Consider the following 26,921-nt stretch of genomic DNA (forward strand, 5'->3'; position numbering starts at 1 on the left):
CAGAACATATGAAAATGTATGAAGACTCATTATATTTTATTTATAAGACAGAAACCATATATTGTGTGATTCCATTGGCCTAGAAATAGAAGTAGATTAGTAACTACTGGGGGCTGAGAGATAGGGGTAAGAGAAACAAGTGCTAATGAGACGAGATTTTTTAAAAAGTTATTTTAGTTATTGACAGACCTTTATTTTATTTGTTTATACACAATGCTGAGAATCGAACCCAGTACCTCACACATGCCAGGCAAGTACAATACTGCTGAGCCCTAGTCCCAGCCTCGAGTTGAGATTTCTTTGAGGGCTGAGAAAAATGCTCAGGAATCAGATTGTGGTGATGGTTGTGAGTGCTCTAAAAGCTGAGTTGTGGACCTTAAAATGCTACGTAACAAAAATGGCTGCAGTGGCTCATACGTGTAATCCCAGCGACTCCGGAGGCTGAAGCAGGAGGATCACATACTCAAGGCCAGCCTTAGCAACTTACTGAATCCTGTCTCAAAACAAAACAAAACAAAACAACAACAACAACAACAAAAACAGGACAGGATGTAGCTCAGTGGTAGAATATTCTGGGTTTATTCACTAGAACTGATGGGAGGCTCTTTTGCCAGATAGGCTCTAAAGAAACAAAAATTCATTTGCTCCATTTATATTCTCTTTCCAGAGCATAAAAGATGGAAATCTGTCAGATGCATCTTGAGAAAATAGTGTGTCTCTAATACCAAACCTTCACAAAGTTATTGAAAAGAATCTTGCATGTGAGTGCAGGGCCAAGAGCCCACAGTGACAGCTGAAGCACTTTGTGTGGCCTGTGCCTGATTGCCATTACTTCTGATGAAGCAGGGGTTTCAAAAGTGAGAATGTTTACACAAAATTTTTGGCTCCTCGAGAAAAAAGAAAAGGTGTGATATTGCAGCGCCCGTCTCCTCTGCAGGGACCACGGGCTGAAGTGGAATGGGGCTGTGCGGGCCTGGATCTTTGCCCTCCCCGTTTCCCTGGGGCTCCCCGTTTTCCTGGGCCTCCCCGTTTCCCTGGGCCTCCCCGTTTCCCTGGACCTCCCCACTTCTCTCGTCTCCTTGATGCTATGGCTTAGTGTCATTTGCCATTTTAAACAATCATTTTTGTAAAGAAACATCTAATCATATCCCAGATCTTTTGAAGAGGAGAAAATGGAAGAACAAATAAGAGAACGTGTATTTTAGTGGTAGCCTTACTGTGAGGCTGGGGTAATCAGACAGTGTGGGATTGGCATAAGGATGGACAATAGATCAGTGGATCACAAGGGGAAAACCCACACAAAACTCACAAATTTGCTATTTGACAGACACCAGACAACTCAGTGGGAAGATGGGAGCTGTGGGTGCCCGAGCACGTGGAGACCAGCGTCACAGCTCTGGTCGACTTCCAAGGCTTTCATCCAGGCAGGCTTATTGCAAAACTCTGGAGGCCCCAAGACCCCCAGAACAGCCCCTGCCCAGCTGCCTGGTGTGGCTGCTCGGCGAGATGTCCTGAGGGCCATGGTGCTAGGTGGAGGCAGCAGCAGGTGCCATGGGCCCGGATCCTGCTGCTTCCTCCCCTCCAGACCAGCACAGCACAGATGGCCACAAAGGGACACCCCTTGAAATGTACAGATTCACTGGCCATCAGAGGCAGAGAGGGGTGAAGGGCCGGAAGCCACCCTTGCTGTGTCCCCACTTTTGTTTCCTGGGAGAGCTGGGGTTGTGCTCACCAGTGACCTTCCTGGAGCCTATGCCCAGCAGTGTGTAAAGTATGCAGGTCTGTCTCCTGGGGAAGGTGGGTTCCTTCCTTGGCCATTATTCATGATGCACTTGGACTTGGGAACTCTTCCCAGTGCAGGATGCTGTGGCCGTGCCCTTGGGGTGGGAAGTGACAGCTACATGGGTTTGTGTTTTCCAGGCTGTTTCACTGCGCAGAATGAAGTCACTGGTCCAAAGACAAAGAGTGGCCCAGAGCGGGGCTCACTGACTGTGCAGTGTAATTATACCTCAGGCTGGAAGCCCTACAAGAAGTACTGGTGTCGAGGAGCTGTTTGGAAGGACTGCAAAACCCTTGTTAAAACCACTGGGTCAGAGCAGGAGGTGAAGAAGGACCGTGTGTCCATCAGGGATGATCAGGAAAAGCTCATGTTCATGGTGACCATGGAGGACCTCAGGAGAGATGATGCTGACATTTACTGGTGTATAATTGACAGGTTTGGATCTGACCATGGGTTTCCAGTTAATGTGACCATTGATCCAGGTAAGAGTGAGTTGATGTGTCCCTGAGGTCCCACTGAAGTGAATGGTCCGTTATTCAGAGTGACCTGTCACAGAGGGGCTTGAATCCTGAGGTCTCACAGAACCCTGAGTGAACACTTGGGGTTGGCCAGGGTGGGGCTTCTTTAAAAGCCCCGGATCCTGGAACCTCCTCCAGGAAGTCAGCCAGAGCAGACTCTCTTTTCCCTCTGCACAGCTGAGTCCTGAACCTATTGCCAATAAAGGTCAAGGTGATGGTCCCCAGTTTCAGCCCTTGGTCTGGGAGACCTGCTACTGCTTTCCTGGGACCTTAGTGTCCAGGGGTGCCCTGCTCTTTGGGGTGCTCTGGGCGGGCCCTGGACAGGTGCTGTTCTCACCCCACTCCGTATCCACCCTGGGGAGAAGAAGCCCTGTGGAGCCTGGTGTGTTGGTCTGACTCCTGAGCCCAGAGAGGCCTTCACAGACCGCTGCGTTCCTGCTGCTGGGAACCCGCTGGGAGCCGCTCATGCCTTTGGCTTACTGAGGGTCGACCTAAGTCCTCCAGAAAGCAGGCGCTGCTGGAGGCTCCAGGGTCCCGAGGCCTGGGTTTGAAGGCGTTTCCTGTTGACTCTGCTGCTCGGCCCCTGGACAGGCGGCACCAGCTGGCAGGGCTCTGGGGACACAAAGGAGCACCACAGTCACCTGAGCCCAGGCCTGGAACCTCTGGGGCGTGTTCTGTGGCACAGTGGGCAGCAGGCATTGTCTCTCAGAATCCTGACAATGCCCAGGAGGAAGGTGTCCCCATTATCGAATCTTCATAACTTGCCTGAAGTGAAGGCCTTCCAGAACATTCTGATTTGTTGGGGGCTGGTCTTGTTCTTAGAAGTCTTCAATCTAGGGTGTACCTCAGCCCCTGTACTAGTCCCTCAGGCTCCTTGCTGAATGGAGAAGGCCAAGGGAGCCACTGCCTGAGGCACCGTTATAAGCAGAGGGTTGTTTAAGGTTTAGCTGAGCTCCAGTTGTCCTTGTCCTGAAGCTCTTCCTGGGGACCCTCTGACCCTTCCTCTCCCAGAGATCGGGGGATATGAGTGGTCCAGGTTCTAGCCCCTCCACCCAGACCTGGGGGGCCATGCTATCTGCAGGCCCGGAGCCAGGGGCAAGGCTGGGGGCTGGCAGGAGGAGTAGTGTGCAATCTCTTTGTATGTCAAGCACCAACTACAGCGTCCCCAACTACAACAGTCCCCAACACCTCCACCTCCACCACCAACATGTCTACAGCACCGGTTGCCGAGGAAAAGACCACCTGCCTCTCCACCCACCCTGACATCAGGTAAGCAGGCTCTGTTACTGTGGTCCCCTGTGGCTAGTTGGCCCAGGCTGCTCCAGTGGGGAACGGTCCTAGGGCTTCAGGTTCCTTGGTGAGGGTGAGGACGCTGGGAGCCCTCCCGCTTGCTCTCAGCCTCTGGGAGCTGTCATCCTGGTGCAGGGCACCGTCTGTGGACTTACTGGTTCATCTGTTCTTGGGCCCCACGTTTACTGAATTCACTTCTACATGGCAGGCGTAGAGATGGAGCCCAGTGGGAAAGCAATGAGTAGCAGTCAGTGAGGACCGTGTGGCTGCCGTGTGTGGGCACAGGGTTTAGGACCACAGAGGCTCTTGGCCCAGTGTCCCACCTGGGAGGCTGCGGTAGGTTGGGGAACATCCTGTCTCTCCTTCAATTCCTCAAACTATAAATCAGTGGCACTGCTGGGCGCAGTGGTGTACACCGTCATCCCAGTGGCTCGGGAGGCTGAGGCAGGAGGAACATAAGTTTAAATCCAGCCTCAATAACTTAGTGAGGATCTCAGCAACTTAAAGAGACTCTGTCTCAAAAAAAAAAAAATAAAAATAAAATAAAACGGACCTGGGATGTGATTCAGTGGTAGAGCACCCCGGGTTCAATACCTGGTTATTCTCCCCAGAAGAAAAAAAAGAACAGTAGCATGGGTAGCTCCCATCCTAGGCTCCTGGCAGCTCACGACAGGATTTCCTGCCCATGATTATGTTCTCTTTGACCTTGCCTCTGACCGCCCCATGAGGAGGAATCTTACAGAAGAGACTGAGCCTTGGTCACTTCCTTGATGAGGGTCACTCTGGAGCTTGGATGGAGTCTGGCCTCCAAACCCAGAGCAAGGCTCATGCTTCTCAGTGCCCTGCCCAGCCATCTGCAGTCAAAGGGCTTTCGAGAAGCCGAGAGCCTCTTTGATTTCCTCCTTTGGCTTTTCTTGACCCTTTCGACCTTGTGGCTATTTTTTTAGATCTGCCAAGGTCTTCTATTGCTGGGCCCTGTCACCCAATCTCTATGGGACTCCCCAATCTCTCCATCACCAGGGACTCCCTTCTCTCCCCCCTCTCTCGTTTGCCCTCTGTTTTGAGAGTTTTTTTTTTCCTTACCAAACTGCATTTAATAGAATAGCCAAGGAGTCCCCATCTTATTAATCAAAGCCTGTGTGAGTGCCACTAGAGCCTTGGACTAGCGCGAGACGGATGATTCGTTCATTGAGTCAACAAACAGCCACAGAGCTTCCATTTACGCCTGTCGCTGTTTTGAGGAACAGGAGGGGGTACAGGAATGAACAGAGTCCAGGGATCCGCCCTCAAGTTCTTCCACCTCAAGATAACTCCTGGAACCAATTAAAGTAGATATAATTAATTGACACCTGTGTCTTGAACGGGGTGGGGGGGGTCCTTGTATGCACCCCTAGAGCCGCCCTAACAAGCACCACAGGCTGGGGACTTAAGGAACAGGAATTTATCTTCCTCACACTTCTGGGGCCAGGTGACCAAGACCAGGGTATCAGTCAGCAGGGCTGGTTTCGTCCAAGGTCTCGTCCTTCGCCTGTAGAAGGCCATCTTCCTCTGGGGTCTTCACGTGGCCTCCCTTTTGTGTAACTCTGTGTCCTGATTTCTTCTCACAAGGACACCAGTTACGCTGGATTAGGGCCCATACCAATGACATTAATGACCTCTTTCACTTTCATTACTTCCTTTTTTTTTGTTTGTTTTGTTTTGAGACAGGGTCTTGCTAAGTTGCAGAGGCTGGCCTTGATCTTGCAATCCTCCTGCCTCAGGCTCTGAGTCACTGGGATTATAGGCATGTGCCACTGTGCCTGGTGTGCCACTGTGCCTGGCTTTAATAACCTCCTTAAAGACCTCTTCTCCAACTGTAGTCACATTCTGAGCACCGAAGGGAGAGTCTGTCCCACGCTTTCTTCTAGCTTCAGGTGATTGCCTGCGATCTCTGGGGCTTCTTGGCTTGTAGCTGCATCAGTCCAACCTCTGCATCTGTGGTCACCTGGCTTCTCCCTGTGGGTGTCTGGGTTCCAATTTCCCTCATTGCCGTGACAGTCATTGGCCAGGACCCACCCTAAACAGTCCGACTTCGTCTTACCTTGATCACATTGGCAAAGACCCTACTTCCAAACAGGTCATGTTCACAGGCTCAAAGTGGACACGAGTTTGGGGGGACATTGTTCAGTCTAGCAGAGAGGGCAGGCATAGGAGCAGGGAGACCTGGTGGCAGCCCATTGCCCTGTGAGTTCTGCTGGGCCACTAGGCCTACCGACCCCTACCTTGTGCGGCCCTCCTCTCCTTTATTAAGAACATCTTTGAGGGCACCCAAGAGCTTCCCTGGCTGTGAAACCAAGTCCTGCAGGCTGTGAGGTCTTCGGCCCTCCCCACCACCAAGGCCCGGGAGAGGGCTGAGACGGAAGCCGAGCGGGGTGCACAGTCCCCCTCTGTCATCCCCAGGCACCCCATCACCGAGCTCAGGATCCTCCTCCCGCTCGTCTTTGCTGGGCTGATGCTTCTCCTGATGGCGGCCTCACTCCTGGCTTGGAGGATGATGAGGCGGCAGAAGAAAGGTGAGAGGCCCCCGGCCCCCGTGGGGTTGGGGCTGGAGGGGTGGGGAGTGGCCAACCTAGGAGCCTGTGCTCAGAGATCATGAAACCCTTTTCCTGCCTGGCCTTACTTCCACATTCTCACGAGTTGTGCCACTTCTCAGAATGCTTGGGCCCCAGCTCTTGCCAAACCTGCCCAACCTGGGAGTCCGTCTGTCTGGCGGGAGGGCTCACCACCTCTTCTCCTGAGTGCGTCAGCCAGGCCTAACTCTTAAGGACACCTCAGCATCTAGATATTTGAAACTAAAAACTGGGGGAAAACCCTTTCTTCTTTTTGTCTCTGGACCACAAGGGCTGGGGGTGCTGAAGGGGGAGGATCAAAGGCAGAAAGCGGGGCTGGGTTGTGGCTCAGTGGTAGAGCGCTTGCCTGGCATGCATGAGGCACTGGGTTCGATTCTCAGCACCTTGTATAAATAAATAAGGGTCCATCAACAGTGAATAAAATATTAAAAATAAAAAAAAAATCACAAAGAAACTCAGGAGTCAGCACTTCCCTGGAAGCCAGTCCGTGCTGTGCTGACCCCGCTGGGGGGCAGCTGGGAGCAATTCTGCCTCCAGATGCGAGGAAGGGACAGGCCCTGCTGCCTAGTGACCCAAAGCCCACCTGAAGACTAACTCGATTTCACTGGGACAAACAGAAGCAGGGGCCGGGAGAGGGGGAGTTGGCAGCCTGGTAGTTGTGGGAGGCAGGCACAGCTTTGAGCTGAGCCTGAAGGACACACGAGGCAGAGGAATGTGGGAGTTCAGCAGAACCTCAGGCAGAAGTGACAGCCTGGGCTCAGCATTTTGCAGAAAGAAATTGAACTCCAGGGGCGCCGATGGCTGGCCGGCAGGGCCACCTGAGCAGTCGATGGACTACTTCTCGGATGTGGGGACCCAGTGGGCTGGGGTCTTCCTCTTTTCTTCAGATGGAAAGATGGAAGCTCAGAGAGGGGATGTGACCAATGTCACCGAGTGTCATCTGAGGAGTCACAGTTAGATCTGGGTCTCCTGTCTCTGAACCTGGAGCCTCATCCACCCCCTTTCCCACCACGTTTCTCTTCTGGGCCTCTGTGGGCCTCAGGGATGGGCCTTCTGATTCTGGCTTGTTTTGTCTTTCAGATGCGGGGCTGTCCCCAGAGCAGGTAAGAGAGTCCCTGAGGTCACACCCGAGAGACCAGCCAGCTCCTTCTCCCTCTTCCTTGTTTCCCAACTTCCAAGAGCCCTGGTGTCAGACGAATCATGTACTGAAGCACCCATGCCCCCCGGCCCCTGCAGGCCCAGAAGGATGAGAGGCCTGGAAATATCCAGAGGGAGGAGGCCTCAGGGGCAAAGGGGGTGGGAAGGTGGGGGGCACACAGGGACCTGCCAGAGGGTCACTGGGAAGCGGATAGGCTCATGTCCCAGTGTGGAATAGGAGCCTGTGCCCACAAGCTGCTCAGTGACTCCACCTGTGTCCCCTCCCCAGGCGCTGCAGCCCCTGGAGGAGGACCTCTGCTATGCCAACCTGTCCGTGCTGCAGCCCAGATCCTCCCCCAGCTCCTCCCGGAAGAAGGCCTCTGCCCAAACCTTCTCCTCGGCCCAGGCTGACCAGGAGGAAGTGGAATATGTCACCATGGTGTGTCCTTTGTGGGGACTCCCATGGGCCTGGGCGGGGCAGATGTTTTGTCGGCTCCACTTTGAGGATGGGTTTTCTGGTACCTACGTGGGCCCAGCGGAGGAGGGTGGGCTGGGCAGGCCGCAGTCGTTGCAGGACTGGCCTGAGAAAGGCCCCCCAGGCTTTCAGAAGTGTTTTCACACGAGTTCTCAGCCCTGGGGAGGCCAGGGAGACCCACTGTGGTCCTCGCATGGCCAGGAGAGAGGCAGACAGGCCTCGTGGCTCAGGGTGCCCTAGGCCGCCCGGGCAGAGGTGGGATTCTGTTGTGTTGGGGAGCCTGGCAGAGCAGGGGGAAGCTGGAGGGCCTGGAGTGAACTGGAGAAGCTTGTGTCCTGCACGGGCCTCCTCTGAGGGCTCCTCTGTCCCAGCCCGCCAGCCCCTCAGATCTCCTTGACCATCCCTATTGCAGCCCCCCTTACCGCGGGAGGACATTTCCTACGCATCTCTGTCTTTGGACCTCTTGGACCAGGAGCCGACCTACAGCAATACAGGCCACATTCCCAGCAGGGACCATGAGGAGCCCACAGAGTACAGCGTCATCAGGAAGTCTTAGCCTGGTCCCTGGCTCCCCCTTGGACCCGCATGAGGCCTCGGCCTGTCCCTCCTCATCTGCTTTCTGCCCCAGCTCCCCCATCAGGACCAACCAGTGGCTGAGGCTCTACCTGATCAGCCACCATGGCCTGCAGCTCTAACCTGGGCTTGGGGCCCAGCCTCAGGGGGCTTTGGGGAACTAGTCGCCTCTCCACATCTCCTCCTCTCCCACACAGACTGGGAGAGGGGTGGGGATAGGCTCTGGGGTGGCCATGGGAATAGTCATGGTAATGATAATAATGGTAATCAACCTTTATTTATTGCTTACTGTGTTCAGGGGGACAGAAGGCCCCCAAAGATGTCCATATCCTAATTTCCAGAACCTGTGAATAAACCTTCTATGGCAAATGATGCTGCACGTGAGATTAAGTTAAGGAATTAGCGGTGGAGAGATTATTCTGGATTATCCAGTGGGCTCAAATATAATCACAAGGGCCCTCCTACGAGGGAGGAGGAAGTCAGAAGGGGAGAAGGCAAAGTGCCCCCGGAAGTGGAGGTTGGAGCAGCACAGCTAGGAGTCAAGAAGGCTGCAGCCTCTAGAACCTGGAGCCTCCAAAAGGAGCCAGCCCCCCGACACCTTGTGGAACTGACTTTGTACTTTTGGCCCCCCAAACTGTAGAGGAATAAATCTGTGTTGTTTAAAGTTAAGCCACTAAGTTTGTGGTGATTTGTGTACAATAGCAATAGGTTGCTCTGTGGCAGGTGCTCTCTCCTGAGTGGTTCACATGTGGTCGCTAATTCAGTCCCTACAAGGGTGCTTCTGTCATTGCCCCATTTTACCGATGAGGAACCCAAGGTGTAGATAGGCTCAGCCACTGGCACCAAGGATTGTGGCTGGTAGGCCCATGAATTCCAGTTTGGTTCTGGAGTCTGAACCACAACCCTGCCCTGTGTGTGTGTGTGTGTACATACCCACTCAGAGAGTCACTTGCACCAGGACAGTAAGTAGTTTTAGATGCTGGACTTATTACCCTTATTCTAGGGTCCTGCCTGCCCTCTCTCCCGAATATGTCCCAAATCCCGTGGTGTCTCGTCATCCCCATGGTTCCCGGCCTCGTCAGGCCTCCATCCCACCCACTGCCTGTTCTCCCTCGTTCATTCTCTGCCCCTGAGTCCTTCTCCTGAGAGCAGCCATAATGACCTTTTCAAAGCAGAGAGCTGGTCACCCTCTGCTTATGACCTTCCTCAGCCCTCAAGGGCAGGAGTCCACCCCGCCTGGCCCGGCTCTATCCACTCTCCCTCTCCCCTGCTCTGCACCACCCACACCTGCCTTTCTTCTGTCCTTCTAAGACGTCGGGTTTGGACCAGAAATGTCCCCCAGAGGCCATGAGTTGAAGGCTTGGTCCCCAGCTGATGGTGCTATTGGGAGCTGGTGCCATCTTCAGAAGGTGGGGCCTGGTGGGATGAAAGAGGTCACGAGGGTGTGTCCCTAAAGGGGATATTGGCCCCTCCTGTCCCTCCGTCTTCCTACCACCAGGAGGTAAGCAGCTTTGCTGTGCTCCATGCTCCATGCTGATGTTTTGCCTGGCCAAGGCTCAAAGGCAATGGAGCCAAGCATCATGGCCTGACACCATGAGTCAAAATAAGTCTTTCCTCCTTATAAGTTGATTATCTCAGGTGTTTTGTCACAGCCATGGAAAGCCCACACGAAGATAAGGCTTCCTCCCTTATCTGCACATTGGTACTTGTTGTTCTTTCTTTCTGGAATGTTCTTCCTGCAGATCTGTGAATAGTCGCTGTATTTCATCCTTACATTTTAGCCTAAATGTCCCCTCTCAAGTAGGCCTTCCTCAATTACCCTCAGGGTGACAGTCCCTGCAACCTACCCCCCAAGTCTTATTGTCTCCTTGCCCTGTTTTGTGTCCTTCATAGCATGAGCCTGGGGAACTTTCTTATGACTTACTTAGTGGTATGTGGGCGTGTTGTTCCCCACTAGTCTGCGTGCTTCTCCTTTGTCCCTGTATCCCCTTGCTTAGCTAGTGTCTGCCCTCTGCCTGGAGGACAGAGTCCTGTTACTTCACTTGGGTTGATTTTGGTGGGGGCTGGGGCTGAAGTGTCAGTTGTAATGACTTGAGAAAGAAGGCCAAGCTAAACCTGAGGACCACAGGAAAGTGGCGCAGCAGGCACAGGACCCATTGTTAGCATGTCCTGGGGTTTGCCTGACTCTTCACAGCTGCTACCCTGAGTGGACCTGGGGCAAGTGGCCTTGGTGGCTGAATCCTGCATTCATTGCTCCAAATATAATTCTCTGGAATCTTAAAGAGCTTTTCCTTCCTTGGAGGGAATTTGTAGAGCTAAGAAGCTTAACCGCTCTTGAGCTGGTCATTTAAACTGGTTGGGTCAGAATAAGACCTTTTTTTTTCTTTCTTCTTTGAGACAGGTCTGGCTAAGTTGCTGAGGCTGGCCTTGAAGTCACGATCCTCCTGCCTCAGCCTCCCGAGTCACTGATATTGCAGATGTGCATCATTGTGCCCATCTGTGAGACTGTTTTTGTGACCCAGGCTGTTTTAAGATTTTCAGAACAAGAAAAGCTTTAAATGGAAAAGCTCAAAGCAGAGCAAAATTAGAGTGAGTCAAAGTATAAGGGCCAGGGCATCACTGGGCCATTTTAACTATTGTGTACAAAGTGGCTTTATTTTTTAGTTTATTTCAATCATCCTGCACCAAACAGTGTTATGAGTACATGCTCAGGTTGTTTAGCAAGGAGTTCATTTTTCTGGTGACACATGATCACAGATCTAGTGAGCATTACTATCATGATGCAAATATAGAAATACAGAGAAAGACTAGAATTTAGCTCAGCTTGGCTTGGCTGGAATCTGGTGCTCTGCCTTTATCTGGACAAATGGATATGGGCTGGAGACGGTTCTGGCAGCCTGGCTGAGATGGCTGAGAAAGACTGACGCACATGGACCACTTTTAATTTCCTTCCACAGGCTTTGAGAGGGGTGTGTGAAAGACAGATATATTGCTGGAGATAATATTTTAATTCAAAATTTCAGCCCTCTGGGTTGGTGGCTTTCTGCAAAGGGATCTTTCTTAAGATCCTCAGAGTTTGAATTGACTAGCTCCTGAGATTCGTGAACTGGGCCAGTCAATCCCGAGGTGGACAGAGAAGATTCGGACTGTTTCTAATGGATCTGCCTGGGTTCCTTATAGGTTGGCTTATGGCAGGAGGGTCAGCCTCTAATCCAGCCTGGTTTGTTCAAGTTTGTACTGTGAGTTCGGAGACTGCTGGGGAAGTTGGGGTGGGGGAAGAGAGGTAAACCCAGGCAAGAAATTGGAAAGGAAACTATTTCATAATGTTTACAGATGCGTGTCTGGGTATTGTCTCAGCCATATCCTGCTGCTCCATCAGGATTTTGCTACAGCATTTTGTGTGCCTGGTCGGCACCTTTATTGCAAGGCGGAGAATTTGGATATGGTTCCTCTGGTCTGAGTGAGGGTGACATTTACTATCTTGTTGTACAGTTTCCAGGAAAGAACCTTCTGTTAAAGCAAGCTCCAGGATATTGAAGTGCTCCAGTCTGATTGAGTGCCAAATTATTTATAGCTCATCTACAGTTGCTGGGGGTTCCCTCTTTCGGTTTCTGAATTATTAATATTTAAAGATTCCACTTGAAAAAAAATTGGAAGGTTTAGATTGTCTCCCTTGAGGAACTGTGTGCACATCATTGGCTTCCAGAAGACCAAACTTTTAAAATTTTGAGTCAGTTGAAAGAGTCTAATATACATATATATCTAATATACATATATATCTATATCTATATATATAATTGATTTATGATCTTGAAAATACATGATAAATGTTGAATTGAAGTTGATTTAGGGCTACCTTTGCTTGACTCTTTGAAAACAGAGTTTATTGACACTTTAGCCTTGGAAGGGCTGACTGCTGGAATCAGTTGATTTCATATAACAATAATTTATTAGGTTGAGAAAGACAGGTGGAGTGATCAGCTTTTTATTTTACCTGGTTGGTGAGTTCTTACCCCTACATTGAAAAGGTTGGTTAAACCAGGGAATCACAAAGGGATATATCCTTTCTTCAAATGTTTTTCTTTTTTCCTTTTTTTTTTGGTACCAGGGATTGAACTCAGGGACACTTGACCACTGAGCCACACCCCCAGCCCCATTTTGTATTTTAGAGACAGGGTCTCACTGAGTTGCTTAGTGCCTTGCTAAGTTGTTGAGGCTGGCTTTGAACTTGCGATCCTCCTGTCTCAGCCTCCCCAGCCGCTGGGATTACAGGTGTGTGCCACTGCGCCTGCCAAATGTTATATTTTGATTCAAAATATCTGAATTGTAGTAATCGGCTGGCATTTTGATGTAGACCTAAGGCCTTTTTTTCTGAGTCTGATGAAAGACAGGCCCTTTGTTTTTCCTGAGTAACACATATTGTGTTGTCCTGGAATTTTGGTTTCCTTAATATGAAGCAAGAAACTCTAGCTATTTCTGATTGCAAAATCCTTCTTCATTTTTAGTTTCTCTCAATATTTTATGGTTCCCTCACCCATTCCTAATTTGATAGTATTTCTTAAAATTGCAGGATTGAACCCAAGGGCACGCTACCACTGAGCTACAGGCCCAGCCCTTTTTATTTTGAGACAGGGACTATGGTTTTGATATGAGATGTCCTCCAAAAGCGCATGTGTGAGACAAGGCAAGCAAGTTCAGGAGGTGAAATGACTGGGTTAGGAGAGCTTTAGCCCACTCAGTGCAGGAATCCACTGTTAGGGATTAACTTGGTGGTGGCTGTGGCAGGTAGGTGTGGCTGGAGGAGGTGGGTCCCTGGGGGCATGCCTTTGGGGTTTATGTTTTTCCTCTGATGAGCCAAGTCTCTCTCTGCTTCCTGGTGGCCAGGTCCTGAGCTGCTTTCCTTTTCTGCGCCTTTCTGCACCTTGGGCCCAGGGCAATGGGGCCAGCTGTCTGTAGACCAAGACTTCTGAAGCCTAAAAATTGTGTGTCCTCTAAAATTGTTCTTGTCAGGGCTTTTGGTCACAGTGGTGAAAAAGCAGACTAAAACCAACTTATCAGATTGCTGAGGCCGGCCTTGAACCTGTAGGATTATAGGAGTATGCCACTGCACCTGGCTCAGCTTAACTTTTGTATAAAGAACAATCCTCTGTTTGTTTACACTCTTATTCCACTGGTTAATATTTTTTGTTTATATTTTTATTAATTTATGGGTCAATTAATTCAATTACACAATTATGATTCTATACAATTAATATAAACACATTTGGGCCCAAACACAGCAGACTCTTGCTAACCGTGCACCTCAACAGGTGAGAGGAGGAATGACGGGCAGGAGTGAGAAGAACTTGCTGGGCCTGGATGTGCAGGGTGCCATATGCATGGGGCTGGCAGGTTCCATCAAGGAAGTGAGGGTGTCAATTGATCTAGTAAGTTGGATAATTGGGGGACTGGCTAAGAAAGTGCGACAAAAGTATTCATTGTCACTATGATCTCATGAAAGATGGGGCACTTGGGCGCCCCGGGTTCCATCACCCAGACAGTGTTCCCCAAGAAAGGACAGTTGGCAACTCCACGCCAACATCTTTTCCGATTGCGTGTCTGTCATTTCCTACACACAACTGAAGCTTTGTCAAGGGCAGGTCGGGACATGTGAACTAAGGACTGGCAGCCGCTGACCTGTTCACACCCTCTCCAGACATGGCTTCTCCCCAGTAAAACCATGAGCCCCTGACCACTTGTGCTTGCATGTTACTTAAGGACCTGGTGATTAATTTGTCACTCAAGCAGCAGCCACACTGCCTCTCCTTGGTGGCATTCCCAAGAAGAATATGACCTTCTACCAAGGTGCTGAGGATTTCTGAGACAAAGAAGCAATAGGTCACAGCCCCTGGTCTGAGCCTGTGGCCCAGAACTGGCCCTCGGGTGATGGCAAGGAGTTGCGGAGTTCAGAGGGTGACTCAGTTGAAAACTTCACACAACGTTTGCAAAATTAATAATGAAACCCCAAAGCAGAAGGACCAAGCCCCGGAAACCTTGTGTCTTTTCATGGAAACACAATGCTGAAATGGCAGGTGGTGAAGGAAAGCAGAAGCAGTGGCCAGGTGGGCGGAGCATTTCATCCCAAGGTACCGGAAAGACATCAGGGGGGCTGAGAGGGCAGAGGCCAAGTGACAGAGATCCCACCGGCAGGGGTCAGCGCTGCTGTCTGTTAATCTTGGCTGGCCTTCTGGGCTTATTATCCTGCAGCTGGGTTTTGAGGGAGGCGAATCCCCAGGGAGTCCTGTTGCCTGGCTCCTCAGCCCTGAGACCCAATTACCCCTGACTCATCATCGCCTCAGGCTCAAGTGTCTGGGAGGAGCTCTGGAGGCAGAGTTCTGAGTCTGCTTTGTGATGGAAGGTCCTCCATTGGCCGGCCTTCCTCCGGGGTGTCTGTCCCTGGCCAGGTTGGGGTTGTCGCCAGGGCTTTGTTAGAATTCCGGGAGGTCAGTAAGAGAAGGGCCTTGCAGGAACTTCAGTTCAAGACTTCCTTTCCCCCAGGACCCCGGGGGTCTAGGGAGGGACATGGCAAAGTGATGATGGGGAAGAATCAGGGCTGGGGTCAGAGCTTCGGTTGTGGCTGTCTTTTTTTACTTGCTCAGTAAAGTTGGATAATCCCCTAATGTCTCTGGGGGTCTGTTTCCTCCTGTGCAAAGCAGGGTTCAGTAGTTCCTCCTTATAAACACGAGACAAGACCACCCCACTCCTCCGTGGATGCCTGAAACCGCAGAGGGTACTGAACCTTACATGTTCTGTTTATTCCTTCTTTATATTTGTGATAAAGTTTACTTTAGGAATTAGGCACAATAAGGGGTCAACAACAATAATTAATAACAAAAATACATCAATTAGGACCATATGTGAATAGGAATTCTCTTTCTCAAAATATCTTATTTCCTCTTTGTACTGTAGTAATATTTTCAGACCACAGTTGACCACAGGTAAACCAAAACCAGTGATGGGGGCGGGGGAACTACTGTATAACCAAGGGATCCCCCAGGCTATGGTTTCAAAGCCACAAAGTAACCTGCTGGGCCACCATACCTCTCAAAGTGAACCTGATCCCACTGTCTTAGCAGGAGGGCAGGGGCTGGGGGCTTCCCCACACATAAGCCCAGCAGAAGTCTCCTTTGAGTTCTTTTGTTTTAAGGCAAAATGTTAGCATTTAGTAAATTTGGATGGTGGGCATATGGGTAATTTTGTTGTTATCCTTTTCTCTATAAATTTCAAAATTTCAGAATGACCAGTGGATTTTCATGCATTTGTAACATAGAATACGATGCAGCCATTGAAAGAATGAGGGTGAGAGTGCATGTGACAAGAACCGGGGATCTGTGTATCTACCCATGTGTCCATCTATCTCACGTGTGGGCGGACACCTAGGTGTATCTTTCAGAGTGCGGTTCCATTTTTATTTAAGATAACACAAATCACTGTGTTACGGGTAACTTTTCCTTTCTCTTTTACTTTCCAAATGTTGTAATTAAACATGCATAATTCACTCATAGACACCAATAAAAGCTTAGAGCTTGTCGTTTGTGGCTTAAATCACCACCACAAACCTGGTTTACTTCTTCAGTCCTGTGTCCCAAGGACCTGTTCAAGGCTGGGGCCCCACCTGTCTGCCTTTTCTGATCTGCCTCTCACACCATGCTTTCTGCTACCCGGGACCCTTGCAGATGCTGTTCTAGGTTCCAGCTATTCCTTGCCCATGAACACCACTGTTAACCCAGCCAGCCCTGGGGGAGAAGGGCTGCCCATATTTATGCCATTTGACCCAAAGCACAAGATGACCCCTCCCTGGTTACTCATGGCATATCCAAAACCAGGCACAGCATGGGGCCAACAGAAGGGAGAGGCACCACAGCAAATAGCCCAGAATGATGGCACAGAGCTGGACTCAGACCCTCGGGGCATTTTTATGACATCAGGAATGGCTATATCATTCACAGATCCAATTATAAAATAAAAATACAGGGATCCTTGTGCAAAATGACCAAGACTTTTAAGATGGTGACCTCAGAGCAGTAAGTCAAGCATGGGCCAGGTATAGGTCCCTTTGTGGCACAGGTGCACACCCATGAAGCTGGCCTCGTGGGGCAGGCTTTCTTGCCCCCTTCCCTTCTGCTCCATGTAGCCCTGGGCTGCTCATGTCCTAACTCCTGATCTGAAAAGTCTAGATATCTCTGGTGCCAGCTGATCCTGGTCCCAAAGAGTGGAGGTAGGACTCCCCCTCATTGCAGCCTGAGCTCCACTTCCCAAGTCCTCATCTTCTGCTCCAAACAGACAAGTGGATCATGTATTCCCTTCAGGGAAGCTTTTATTGCCAGCCACAACCTTTAAAAAGGTTGAGGTGGGCATAGTCCTGGTGGCGCATTCCTGTAATCCCAATGACTCCGCAGCTGAGGCAGGAGGATCACAAGTTTGAGGCCAGCCTCATAACTTAGTGAGACCTTGTCTCAAAATAAAAAATTAAAAGGGCTGGGGATGTGCCTTAGTGGTTAAGCACCCCTGGGTTCAACCTTCAGTTTCCCTCCCCCAAATGTTGAGACCCAGCTTCACCCAGGGTTGTCATGAGGCACCTGTTGTTTTTGCATGACTAGCCTTCAGCTACCACCGTGCCCATTTTTCTTGGAAACCATTCTCTTCTGCACTTAATCCATAGAACTGGGGTGGGACCAATTCCACATCCAGAGGTGTAGGAGACTCAAGTTTAACCCATTCATCTAGTTCTAGCCATTGGACATAGTGATTGGTTCAGGGATGGGCATGTGACCAGTTCAGTCTCCACAGTGATTGGTTCAGGGATAGACATGTGATCACTTCAGTCTTACAGTGATTGGTTCAGGGTGGACATGTGACCATTTCATTCTCCACAGTGATTGGTTTGGGGATAGACAGGATCATTTCCGCCTTCAATGAACATTAGGAAAGAGTCTAGGAATTCTGGTATCTCTAGTTTCTGTGAGGCTGTGATCTCAGAGCTGCTGGTGATCATGTGGCCTCGTGTGGAGACGTCACTAAGTCATTGGATACAACTGAGCTGGATGTGGGTAGCACATCCAGGCTTCTCAAGATTTGAGCAATAGATTTTTTTTTTTTTTTTTTTCTTAAAACAGTCTGAGTTGGGTTTTGGCAAGCAAAAGGCAAAAGGGCCTGACCTCATGAGTTCCACTTTTACAGTCAATAAAAATGTAGTTTATTCTTGGTGCTGTGGGAATCAAGTGAGACCATTTATGTGCAAATGTTCTGTAAATGACAAAGCGCTCTTTTAAAAAATTATTATTATTATTTCTATATTTTCATTCTAAGTATTGAACTCAGGGGACTTTACTACTGAGCTACATCTCCAGCCCTTTTTACTTTTTATTTTGAGACAGGGTCCCAGTAAGTTACTGTAGGTCTCACCAAGTTTTTGAAGCTGGCCTTGAATTTATGATCTTTCTGCCTTAGCCTCCCAAATTGCAGGGATTACAGGTATTTACCATTGAGCCTGGCAATAAAGGCTATTTGAATGGAACAAACAGGGACATACAGTTGCCTAATGATGGAGATAGGCCAGCTTTAATGACATTACAAAGGGAGTTCTTTTTCTTTGCTATCTCCCACTCTAAGAATATCAGTGAGCTGGTCAAGGAGTGGTCAAGGAAGGTGGTGAACTAGTCAGGAGGCAGTCAGGACAGGAAGTGGACAGGGCAGGGGATGGTGAGTTCAGCAAGTGTACAGGACAGTTGGTGGGCAGGACACGTGGTGGTTAGGTAGGTGGTGGCCAGGGAATCTGCTGTGGCCTTTTCTCTTTGTGATGTTGTACTGTGCTGTCTGGTGGAGGCCTGGTTCAGAGTATGGAAGAGTGAGGGTCCCAGGTGGGCCTGCAGACCTCCCCTGGCCCTTGCCTCTGTCTTTCCCAAGCCTCTTTTTGAGGACCAAGCTGTCTTCACAGGGGTCAGGACCCTGGTGTTTTGAGTTTGGTTGGATGTTTTTCAGCTCAGATATTTGGAGATTTCAGGGAGAGGTGCCAACTTTGCTTCTGTGGGCTGGACTCAGCCAAGCTGGGGTCATAGATCTTTGCTCTAGGCAATTCTTGGAAGCACACTGAGAACCCCCTTCTGTTTTTGATTGTGGGCTTGAATGGATCTTTGCCTGGGAACCCAGAGTCATTCTGACCTATTGGACCTGCGGGTCTATAGCCCCTGACTAGTTGCTTGGTCAGGACACAGAACTTGGCAGCCTTAGAGAGCTGCAGGCCTTGGTTCTGCTTCCCAAGGGCCAGCCGCCCACCATGTGCAGCTAGAGGCCCTTGACCTTTTAGGAGTCTTCACGGGCACCAAGGTCATGTGTCACGTGGGCTGAAGTCAGGTGTGGCTTGAGTCTTTTCTTTCTGAGCCAGCCCTCTGATCTGCCAGCTTGCTAGGCTCAGCTTCTTGGGGGGTGGGGAATGGGTCTCATTCCCACAAATGTTTGCTGATTTGATTCTCAGAATTCTCAGCCAAAAATGTCAGGTGTTGAGGGGGTCCTGTAGAGCGTGGGTAGTAGGGGCACATAAGGAGATGGGCTCAACCACTGCTTTTTCTCTTTCATCTTCTCTCTCCTGAAACCTGAATCCTGAAGGCCCTGACAGAGCCCCTGAGATGGAGGCAGAAATGTGAGGACAACTTTCAAGTATGAAAGATGGAGGGAACGTCCCCTCCTCCCCCTTCCTCCCCTCCTCCTCCCCCCTCCCTCTGCATAATCAGATCAAGTCCTGGACAATTCTCAAGCTCAAAGGCAAGTGGCTCCTTAAAGGATCATAGGAAATGTGAATGTGAAAAGAATGGAATGCTTTCCCAATGTAGGTCACGCTTAAGCACATTGAGGGAGGCAGAGGTGAGGGGCCCTAGGGACATTGCTGGGGGACCCTAGGGTCAAAAAACCCAAAGGGAGGGCTGTCGACTGAGGCTGTCCTATAGTGTGACCAGCTAGCAAGCCCTAAGAGCCTGATAGCATTGCATATTGGATCCTCCAAGTCTCCTTTTCCCTGGATTTCATGCTTGGCAAACAATCCCTTGATTGTAATGTGGCTCGGCATGTAGGTCAATACAGGAGTCTTGTGAGTCTAATTAACACGAGCCTGCCCTGAGAGATGGAGCCTCTCTTGGGTGAGTAAGTGAGCAAAACTGACCCTACAGAGCTGAAGGCCACACACTGAGCTACTGACCATGCCTGAAAATAATAAGAGTTTGTGACCCTATTGGCAAAGCCCCCATCCTCTCTAACTCTACCCCCTGCTTTCCCATCATGCTTGGATCTGACCTTAGGCAAGTTTATTAATGTCTCTGCTTCTGTTTGTTCATCCATAAAATAAGATCAAAATAGGGTTGCTGTAGGAATCAGTGAGTTAATGGCTGAAACTGCTTAGAAAAGTTCTTGGCACATCAGTGCAGTGTAAGGGTCTGCCATATGATTTGGATTTCCACAGTACCAAGTGTGGCTTGGGTGAGTAACTATTTTTTTTTCCATCTGCTCTCCATTTGCCCTCTTTAATACAGACTTAATAATAAGGTCAACTGGAAAGAAAGGTGTGGTAAGCAAAGTGTCATTGCATAGATAAAAGTCTTTTGTAAACTGTAAAGGGCTGCACAAACGAAGCCTTTGTTTATTTTTATCATTTCTTCTTAACAATTATTAATCTTATCAGGTCCCTCTAGACTATAGTGCAGAGGGTGATTTTAATACTCCTCAGTTTATAAGCTAACAAAACCAGAGAAAGAACCCAGAGAGGCAAGAAGATTCGGGGTACTTGGGCTAGGGGCTGTTGCCCACAGAGGGGAGGGATTCCTGAGGAGCTGAAGGGGGATTCCTCCTTGGGACTGAGTCTATACCAGCGGTTTCATTTCCTTGTGAAGGTCGCCTGGCTGCTCAATGCAGGCTTTATGAGGGGCTGGAAGAGGCAGGGGCTACCTGTTCCTGACTGTCCCCGGGTATTGCTCTGCTATTTAATAAACAGAGTTACCAGGGAGTGGTGTGCATGCAAAATTCAAACAGCGGAAGGAGGAAGAATGGGAAGAGGAATGTCTGTAGTTTATTTCACTTTTAAAAGGTTCACAACAAAAGATAAGGAGAGAGAGAACAGAATGCAGTATCCCTGGCCCGGCCATGACTTAGGAGAGGAGGTATGTGTATATATAGTGACCAGCGGTGGAGGATTAGAAAACAAGGGGAAATATGAGCTCAAACACGACCTGGCTCAAGATACCTAAAAGCATACCTGTGGCATTTGCAGAATCCCAAATTATTAAATAACATCCTCATGTGGATGGGTAGGAGCTCTTCACTAAGAATCAGCCATGTGAATAAGAAGGGCAGGAGCAGACTTTGGCATCAAGATCGGGGAAATAGGAACTTGGCAAGGAGAATTCTTGAGCCCTGATTATATGTGCAGTTCCATTGTCACGTAGGACCTCAGCACCTCCAGGAGCAGGCTGAGGCCTGGGCAGACTGATTGGTGCCTTGACCTAGGGCGTAAGATCTCTAGAGCTGTTGTTTGCTGCTGGCTCCCAGCTTGGCCCAGGAAACCTCTGGTTGGTGGATGGGAGGAGGGCCCGCCTTGTCTCAGCTGGAGAACTGCATCCCCCATCAGGCTGCAAGTTGGCAAAGGAGCTGTGACCTCCCTTTTCACCTGCATCCCTAGGGAGTTCCCCCTGCCTGAGAAAGGTGAGGAAGGAAGCTAGAAGCAAGTAGGGATCAGTTTAGAGCCACTTCAAGTGTCCACTCAACAATCCCCGGCCTGGCACTAGGTTTACGCCCAGTAGAGCTGGGTTTCCTGCCCTGAAAACAAAGGAAGTCACGGCCTTTCCCCAGAACAGAGATTCGCATGGGAGAAGCCCCAGGGACTGTAAGTTAAAGGGAAGACTTCTTAGGGGAGGGAAGCCTGGGGAGTCTGGAGAGTGACTGAGATGCTGGGCTGAGTCAACCTCATTTCCTGCTCAGGTTTTGCCAGAGAACCAGCCAGTGCCTCTCCCCAAGCCAGCTGCCTGCCTCAGGAACTGGGCAGGGCCCACCACTTAGCCCAAGAAGTCCCAGATGGCCCCAGATGGTCAGTGATGTCATAGGTACTTCATTTATTTATCTATAAGTCTTCAGAGTGAGCAGAGAGGAAGCCAAGCAAATGGAAACACTGTACAGGGCGCAGCTAGCTGTTCCTGGCCTTCAGGTTTGTTCCTGAGCCGAGATGAAAATCTGGCAGGAGCAAGAACTAGTGGCCCCGCTTTGAATGTAAACTCTCTGTACCCCCAGAGCTTGCATTTCCTGTGGATTTAGACTCTTTGACCACATTTTCATGTTCCATTAACGTAGTTTAATTGAAAACAAAAATGTCTCTGCATGATAAAGAATGATAGAGGAAAACGGGATAGTGGGATGCTCTTCTGCTAGTTTATTTGGTTTTGCTTCTTAACATTTTTTTTTTGGCAAGGGAGAACAATGTCGTTCTCTCCAGACCCTTCTCCAGGATCAGCGGGTGACAGTCCCTTGGGGGAGGAAGGTTGGCTGGTGTATGGAGCTCTCTTCTCTCTTAGATGTTAACTTCAATCAGAGGCCACAAGTGAGAAAGGAGGTCAGAAGTGACCCCTTCTTCCTGGGCCGTCACACGGCACCTTCCTGCGTCTTTCTCACCCACTTCAGAGACTGTGTACACAGTATTATAGAAATCTGCGCCTGTGCCTTGAAGGCCACCGGTTGCTGAAGCAGGGGGCCCAGCATAATTCCTCACACCCTGGAAATGCTCAGTCCGTGTTCGCTGCGTGAGCAGATGAGGCATGTGGGCTGCTGCGGGCTGTGATCACAGGTGAGCAGCAGAAGATGGGAGTGAAGAACAAGCATGAGCGAATGGAGGGCAGAGGCGCCCTGCCTGCCTTTGCCGTTGTTCATCTCAGGGAAGTGGTTCAGCAGACTCAGGATGGGGACCCCGGGGAAGACAGAGATCTCTGCTCCTATCTCTTTGCTAGTTCCTTTTTTAATCCAAAAATGACCATGGCCTGGATCAGTGGATGGACAGCCCATGTCATTCTGCCTCCTGGTCTTTCTGAGATGCTGCAAAGGAGACTGACTTTGGCTTAGTAATTGTTTGCCCCTCTTAGAACAAGATTGGTATGTGGGTGTTCATCGCAGTGCTTGGGAAGTAAGCAATAGAGCTGAAGTCCCTTTGTCCTGACTCACTGGCATATGAGGTCAAAGCTCATCCTGTCCAATATTTTTTTCCAGAGCTCAAGGTCAAGTCTGGCAATAGCAAGGACTAAACCCATGAGCTGTTCCTGAGCCCATAACTGGCATCATTAACCTGAATGGCTCTTGAGACTGTGTGGGTAGCAAGACAAGAGTTCTCCGAGGAAAAGAGCAGCAACATTGTTCTCATGCTTTAAATTATTTAGTTGCATCAACTATTCAGATTTGAAAGCATCACAATGACTCTACTTAAAAATTCCAAGCATGTGATGGATGGACTCAGTGCTTCCCAGTACTCCTAGCCTCCAATCCAGCCTCCAGGAGGCTCCTGAGAGTTATCTGTACTCCTTTGCATCAGGCTACGACTCTTAGGACTAACTAAAGCACAAAGGTAATCCTACCCATGATATTTGGCATACTTTTCTTGTAAGTGAATTTTATTTAATTTTTTTCTATTTTTATTGGTGCATTATAATTGTGGACTACAGTGGGATTCCTTGGTAAGTGAATTTTTGTTAGAGGTCCCACCAGGTCCCATAACTATTTCCCTGAGAAAGGAGGCAGTGAATGGAGGTGATTAGGACTGGATGTTTGTACAGGATGTTTGTTTCTGCCTAAGTGTGTTGCGAGCCTGTTCTCATGGGATTGTACTTGTGAACTGTGTGTGTGTTTCTGAGGTTTCTGTGTGCAAAGCTGCTGCTCTTCTCACAAAGTTTTGTCATTCTAAGTGAGACCAGGTGTGGCACCTGTGGAAGTTGCAATAGAGCAGAAGATGTGTGCTCTGATGGCAATCACCATTTATTTATCGAATATTTCCAGAGATTATATATGCATTTAATATTACATTATCTAACATCATCTTCGCTCAAGACACAATAAGCCAGGCATTATTATTTCTATTTTGTAGCTTAGTGAAGCAATGCTCATGGATATTGCTTAAAGCCAGTCAAGGACTGAGTGATTCTAAACCCAGGGTTTCTTTCCATCACACCAAAACGCCTCCTCTCTGGCAGATTTCTAGGTCATAAAATCTGGCTGCTCTGTCCAAACATTAGAGGATACTTTCTTCCTCTATGATGCTAACCTTGGGGGTTGAGAAGGGAAAGGGCTATGGCAGGGGATGGCGGGGCTTCTGGGAAGCTGGCGATGTCCCATTTCATCCCAGTAGTGGTTGCACAGGTGTGTGCACTTTGTGATAATCCATCAGGATGTTCACATGAGGTTCAGTTTAAATTAGTTTGTTGTATTTCAATAAATGCTTATCTAAAAATATATTCTTCCTCCTAGCAAATAATGTTGGAGTGGAGCCCTGCTTCTCCTGGCCAATGTGTCCTAAGTAGACTTAAAAATAATAATATTTTTAAGTAGATTTAAAAATAATACAAATGTGTCATACCCTTCTCCTTCACAGAAAGATTTTTAAGTGAATCGCAACAAGAAGTCATGCACAATCATAAAATAGTTCTAGGAGGAGGTTGTCAGCACAGTGTTCCTTACATACACGTGTCCCTCTGTTGGGGACCACACAAGGCTTCAGGTTAGCTCCAGACCTCACGACGCTCATGACCCAGCTGACAAGACAAGCGTGTTCTGTAGTAAACAGACATTTGTCTTCAGTGTATTAAGATGTGTTGGAGCAAGCTCTCTCTTTGTCTCTGGTGAGATCAATAAACCAAAGGAAGGGGAAGTTTTCATGAGTTTCATCCTGTATTTCATGTGCAGGTAATTGAAGTGGGAAAGACCACATTTGATCAATAATTTGGAAAAAAAAACAAAACCTGGTCTCCAAATCTTAAAGGTTTCAAAACGAATAATTATATCTTTATATGGTGGTTTAAACTAAGAGAGAATATATCTAGTCGTCAGGGTGGGTTTTGTAATTGATCTGCAGTTACATTCCTTTGCTTACTTGCAATTTCACTGTGCTAGATCCACTGCCTCAAAGAACATGGGTCTTATGCTAATTTAATTCTGGATCTTATTTTCATTTACTTCAAACTGTGATAGTTTTAAAACTCCCACACTGGGGTGCTTGTTTTCTCCTTCTCCTTATCTTAGAGCTTCCAAGACCTGGAGGGAAAAGATGCATGGACTCTTTAGACCTACAGATCTGCTTCCTGCAATTTGTCAGAAAGAGCCAGTATGGCACAGAATCGTGCATCTAAAACTTTAACATGCATATTTATCTCCTAGGGATCATGTTAAAATGTAGATTTAGATTCAGCAGGTCTAGGGTAGGGCCAGACATCTACTTTCTTTTTCTTTTTCTTTTTTTTTGTATATTTACTTTTTAGGTGTAGATGGACACAACACAATGCCTTTATTTTTATGTGGTGCTGAGGATCGAACCCGGGTCCCGCCTGTGCTAGGTGAGCGCTCTACCACTGAGCCACAATCCCAGCCCCAGACATCTACTTTCTAATGCACTCCCAGGTAATGCTAATGCTGGTGGTCCACAGAGCACATGTTGGTGAGAGGATTTAGAAAGGGTCTAGAGAAAAAGGGATAAGACTTAGACTCACAATTCCTGGCTTTTAGAGCTGGCTCAGCCACTTACTTACTTATATTCTTGGACAAGTTGCTTTGCCTCTCTGGGATTTAATTCCCTCAAATATTAATTGTGTAGTAGTGGAGAAGGGTAGATCAGATTATTTCAAAGCTTGCATTCAAAGACTTTTTAGAATGATATTTTGGTGTAAAAACTTCAAGTATGGGACCATGTTCAGCCTTGCAAGTTTCTAACAGATAAACTCTCATAAAATTAGCAAAGGAAGACTAGAAGGGCTGGAGCAGGAGGCCAAGTCAGAGATAGGGAGCAATAATAATTTCTTACCGGAAATATAAGGCTATATGGTTTCAAGGTGATAGATTTTGCATTAAAAAGTGTTGCCTAGGGCTGGGATTGTGGCTCAGTGGTAGAGTGCTTGCCTAGTATGAGTGAGGCACTGATTCAATTCTCAGCAAATAAACAAAATAAAGTCCATTGACAACTAAAAAATATTTTTAAAAGTGCAACCGTTTCTTTAGGAGGTGACCTGAATGACTGAAAATTAAATTGCATAAGAAATTTGAATGAGGGGAGCAACAGATGTGCTAGAGCTTTGAAATAAACAAATTCATTCAGGAGGCTAGAGGTGAGTCATGGCTGGAGGGCAGCTTTTGGAGCCAGGAGGGAGTCTGGTTTGAGTAAAACACTTTATCTCTGCTACATATTATTTCTATGTCCTTTCAGCCAAGTTGGCCAGGATTGCAGGTCTTTGGCCACTGCTACCAGACCTAATGGGGGCTGGAGCTTTGAGACAGGGTGGGGGAGTAGCCCAGTCTCCCCCAAGGGTTAGGGAGAGCCAAGGTGCTTGGAGTGCACAGGTATTCAAACAGGGACCACGGCAGGAGGGTGGGGGGGTGTAGGAAAGGGACCTAGGAGATTTAGTTCAACATGAAACTCCAGATAATCCGAGTCTCTGCAAGTCTCTGGCGGTGGCCCTTCCCCCAGAGCCCAGTATCTCTCTTCTGAGCAGCAAACAATTTCTTTTTAAGTCCTTAAAGCAAAGTGAGGGGAGCAGAGAGAGAGAGAGAGCGCGAGCTCCTGGGGACTGCGCTCTCTGCCAGCACTGGGAGGGGCACCGAGGGGATTTTTACCTTATGAAGGACGTGCTCGTTGAAGACAGGGCCAGCTCCCCCCTGGTAGGAGTCGGGTCTCTGCAGGTCCATGCCCGGCTTGCGGCCCGCTGCTCCCCGCTCTTCAAGCGCTCTGCGTCAGCGCGCCCAGAAGCGGGCTCCGGGTTCGGCGGGGTGCGGCAGGCCCGGGTCTGAGCCCCGCGGGCCGGGCCGCATCGGCGTTCAGCACCGGACAGCTCCCGCGGCGGCGCGGCGCGGTACCCGGAGGGCGGGCGGCCACCTCCTCCGCCCCCGCGGCGCTTCAGCACCGGAACAGCGACGCCGCCCCGGTGCGCCTGGGACCCGAGTTCTGGGATCCCGTCCTCGGCGAATCTCCTGTCTCGTGACTCCAGGATGCGGGGAGGGACGTGCGCGCCTTCCCCGGGACCGGAGTCTGCAGGCAGTGACCCGGCTGCCTCCCGGAGCTCCCGGGTCCCGATCCTCAGCGAACCCGCACCCCCGTCACCACGACGCGCAGCCCTGCTCCCCGCTGGGTTCGCGGAGGCCAAGTCCTGCGGTCCCCGCGCCGCCTCTCTTTTGGTCCCTGGGCAGTTCTCCCCGGGACGCAGGAGACGGCGGTTCTAAGCCTGAGATGGATGGTTGACGGGCCTTACAGGTCCCCGAGGTCCTTGGAATGTGCCGAATTC

At 49.4% G+C, this 26,921-nt stretch overlaps 2 protein-coding genes across 3 annotated transcripts in view; one reads left to right on the forward strand and one right to left on the reverse strand.

Moving 5' to 3' along the window:
- Nucleotides 1–26,328, reverse strand: part of Rab37 (RAB37, member RAS oncogene family) — a 53,506-nt gene extending 27,178 nt beyond the window's left edge. For both annotated transcript variants that reach the window (XM_076869570.2, XM_076869567.2), the window contains exon 1: nucleotides 26,257–26,328. In XM_076869570.2, coding sequence (XP_076725685.1) covers nucleotides 26,257–26,328 — 72 coding nt within the window. The remainder of the gene's footprint in view (nucleotides 1–26,256) is intronic.
- On the forward strand, nucleotides 1,902–8,446 carry Cd300lf (CD300 molecule like family member f). Its single transcript, XM_076870370.2, has 6 exons — nucleotides 1,902–2,262; nucleotides 3,447–3,567; nucleotides 6,028–6,140; nucleotides 7,278–7,300; nucleotides 7,624–7,773; nucleotides 8,222–8,446. Exons 1-6 carry the CDS (start codon nucleotides 1,902–1,904, stop codon nucleotides 8,363–8,365), a joined length of 912 nt encoding a protein of 303 aa, XP_076726485.2. The 3' UTR covers nucleotides 8,366–8,446.
- Nucleotides 26,329–26,921: the final 593 nt, after the last annotated feature.

This window comes from Callospermophilus lateralis, chromosome 11 (genome assembly GCF_048772815.1).
Source record: "Callospermophilus lateralis isolate mCalLat2 chromosome 11, mCalLat2.hap1, whole genome shotgun sequence".
In the NCBI taxonomy this organism is placed as follows: Eukaryota; Metazoa; Chordata; class Mammalia; order Rodentia; family Sciuridae; genus Callospermophilus; species Callospermophilus lateralis.

Bases quoted from the DNA above. Each gene is read 5' to 3' on its own strand.
- Cd300lf (XM_076870370.2), top strand. From the start codon at position 1,902: ATGGGTTTGTGTTTTCCAGGCTGTTTCACTGCGCAGAATGAAGTCACT. The intron at 2,263-3,446 runs GTAAGAGTGAGT...TTGTATGTCAAG, and splicing joins TAATGTGACCATTGATCCAG to CACCAACTACAGCGTCCCCA. The intron at 3,568-6,027 runs GTAAGCAGGCTC...TGTCATCCCCAG, and splicing joins TCCACCCACCCTGACATCAG to GCACCCCATCACCGAGCTCA.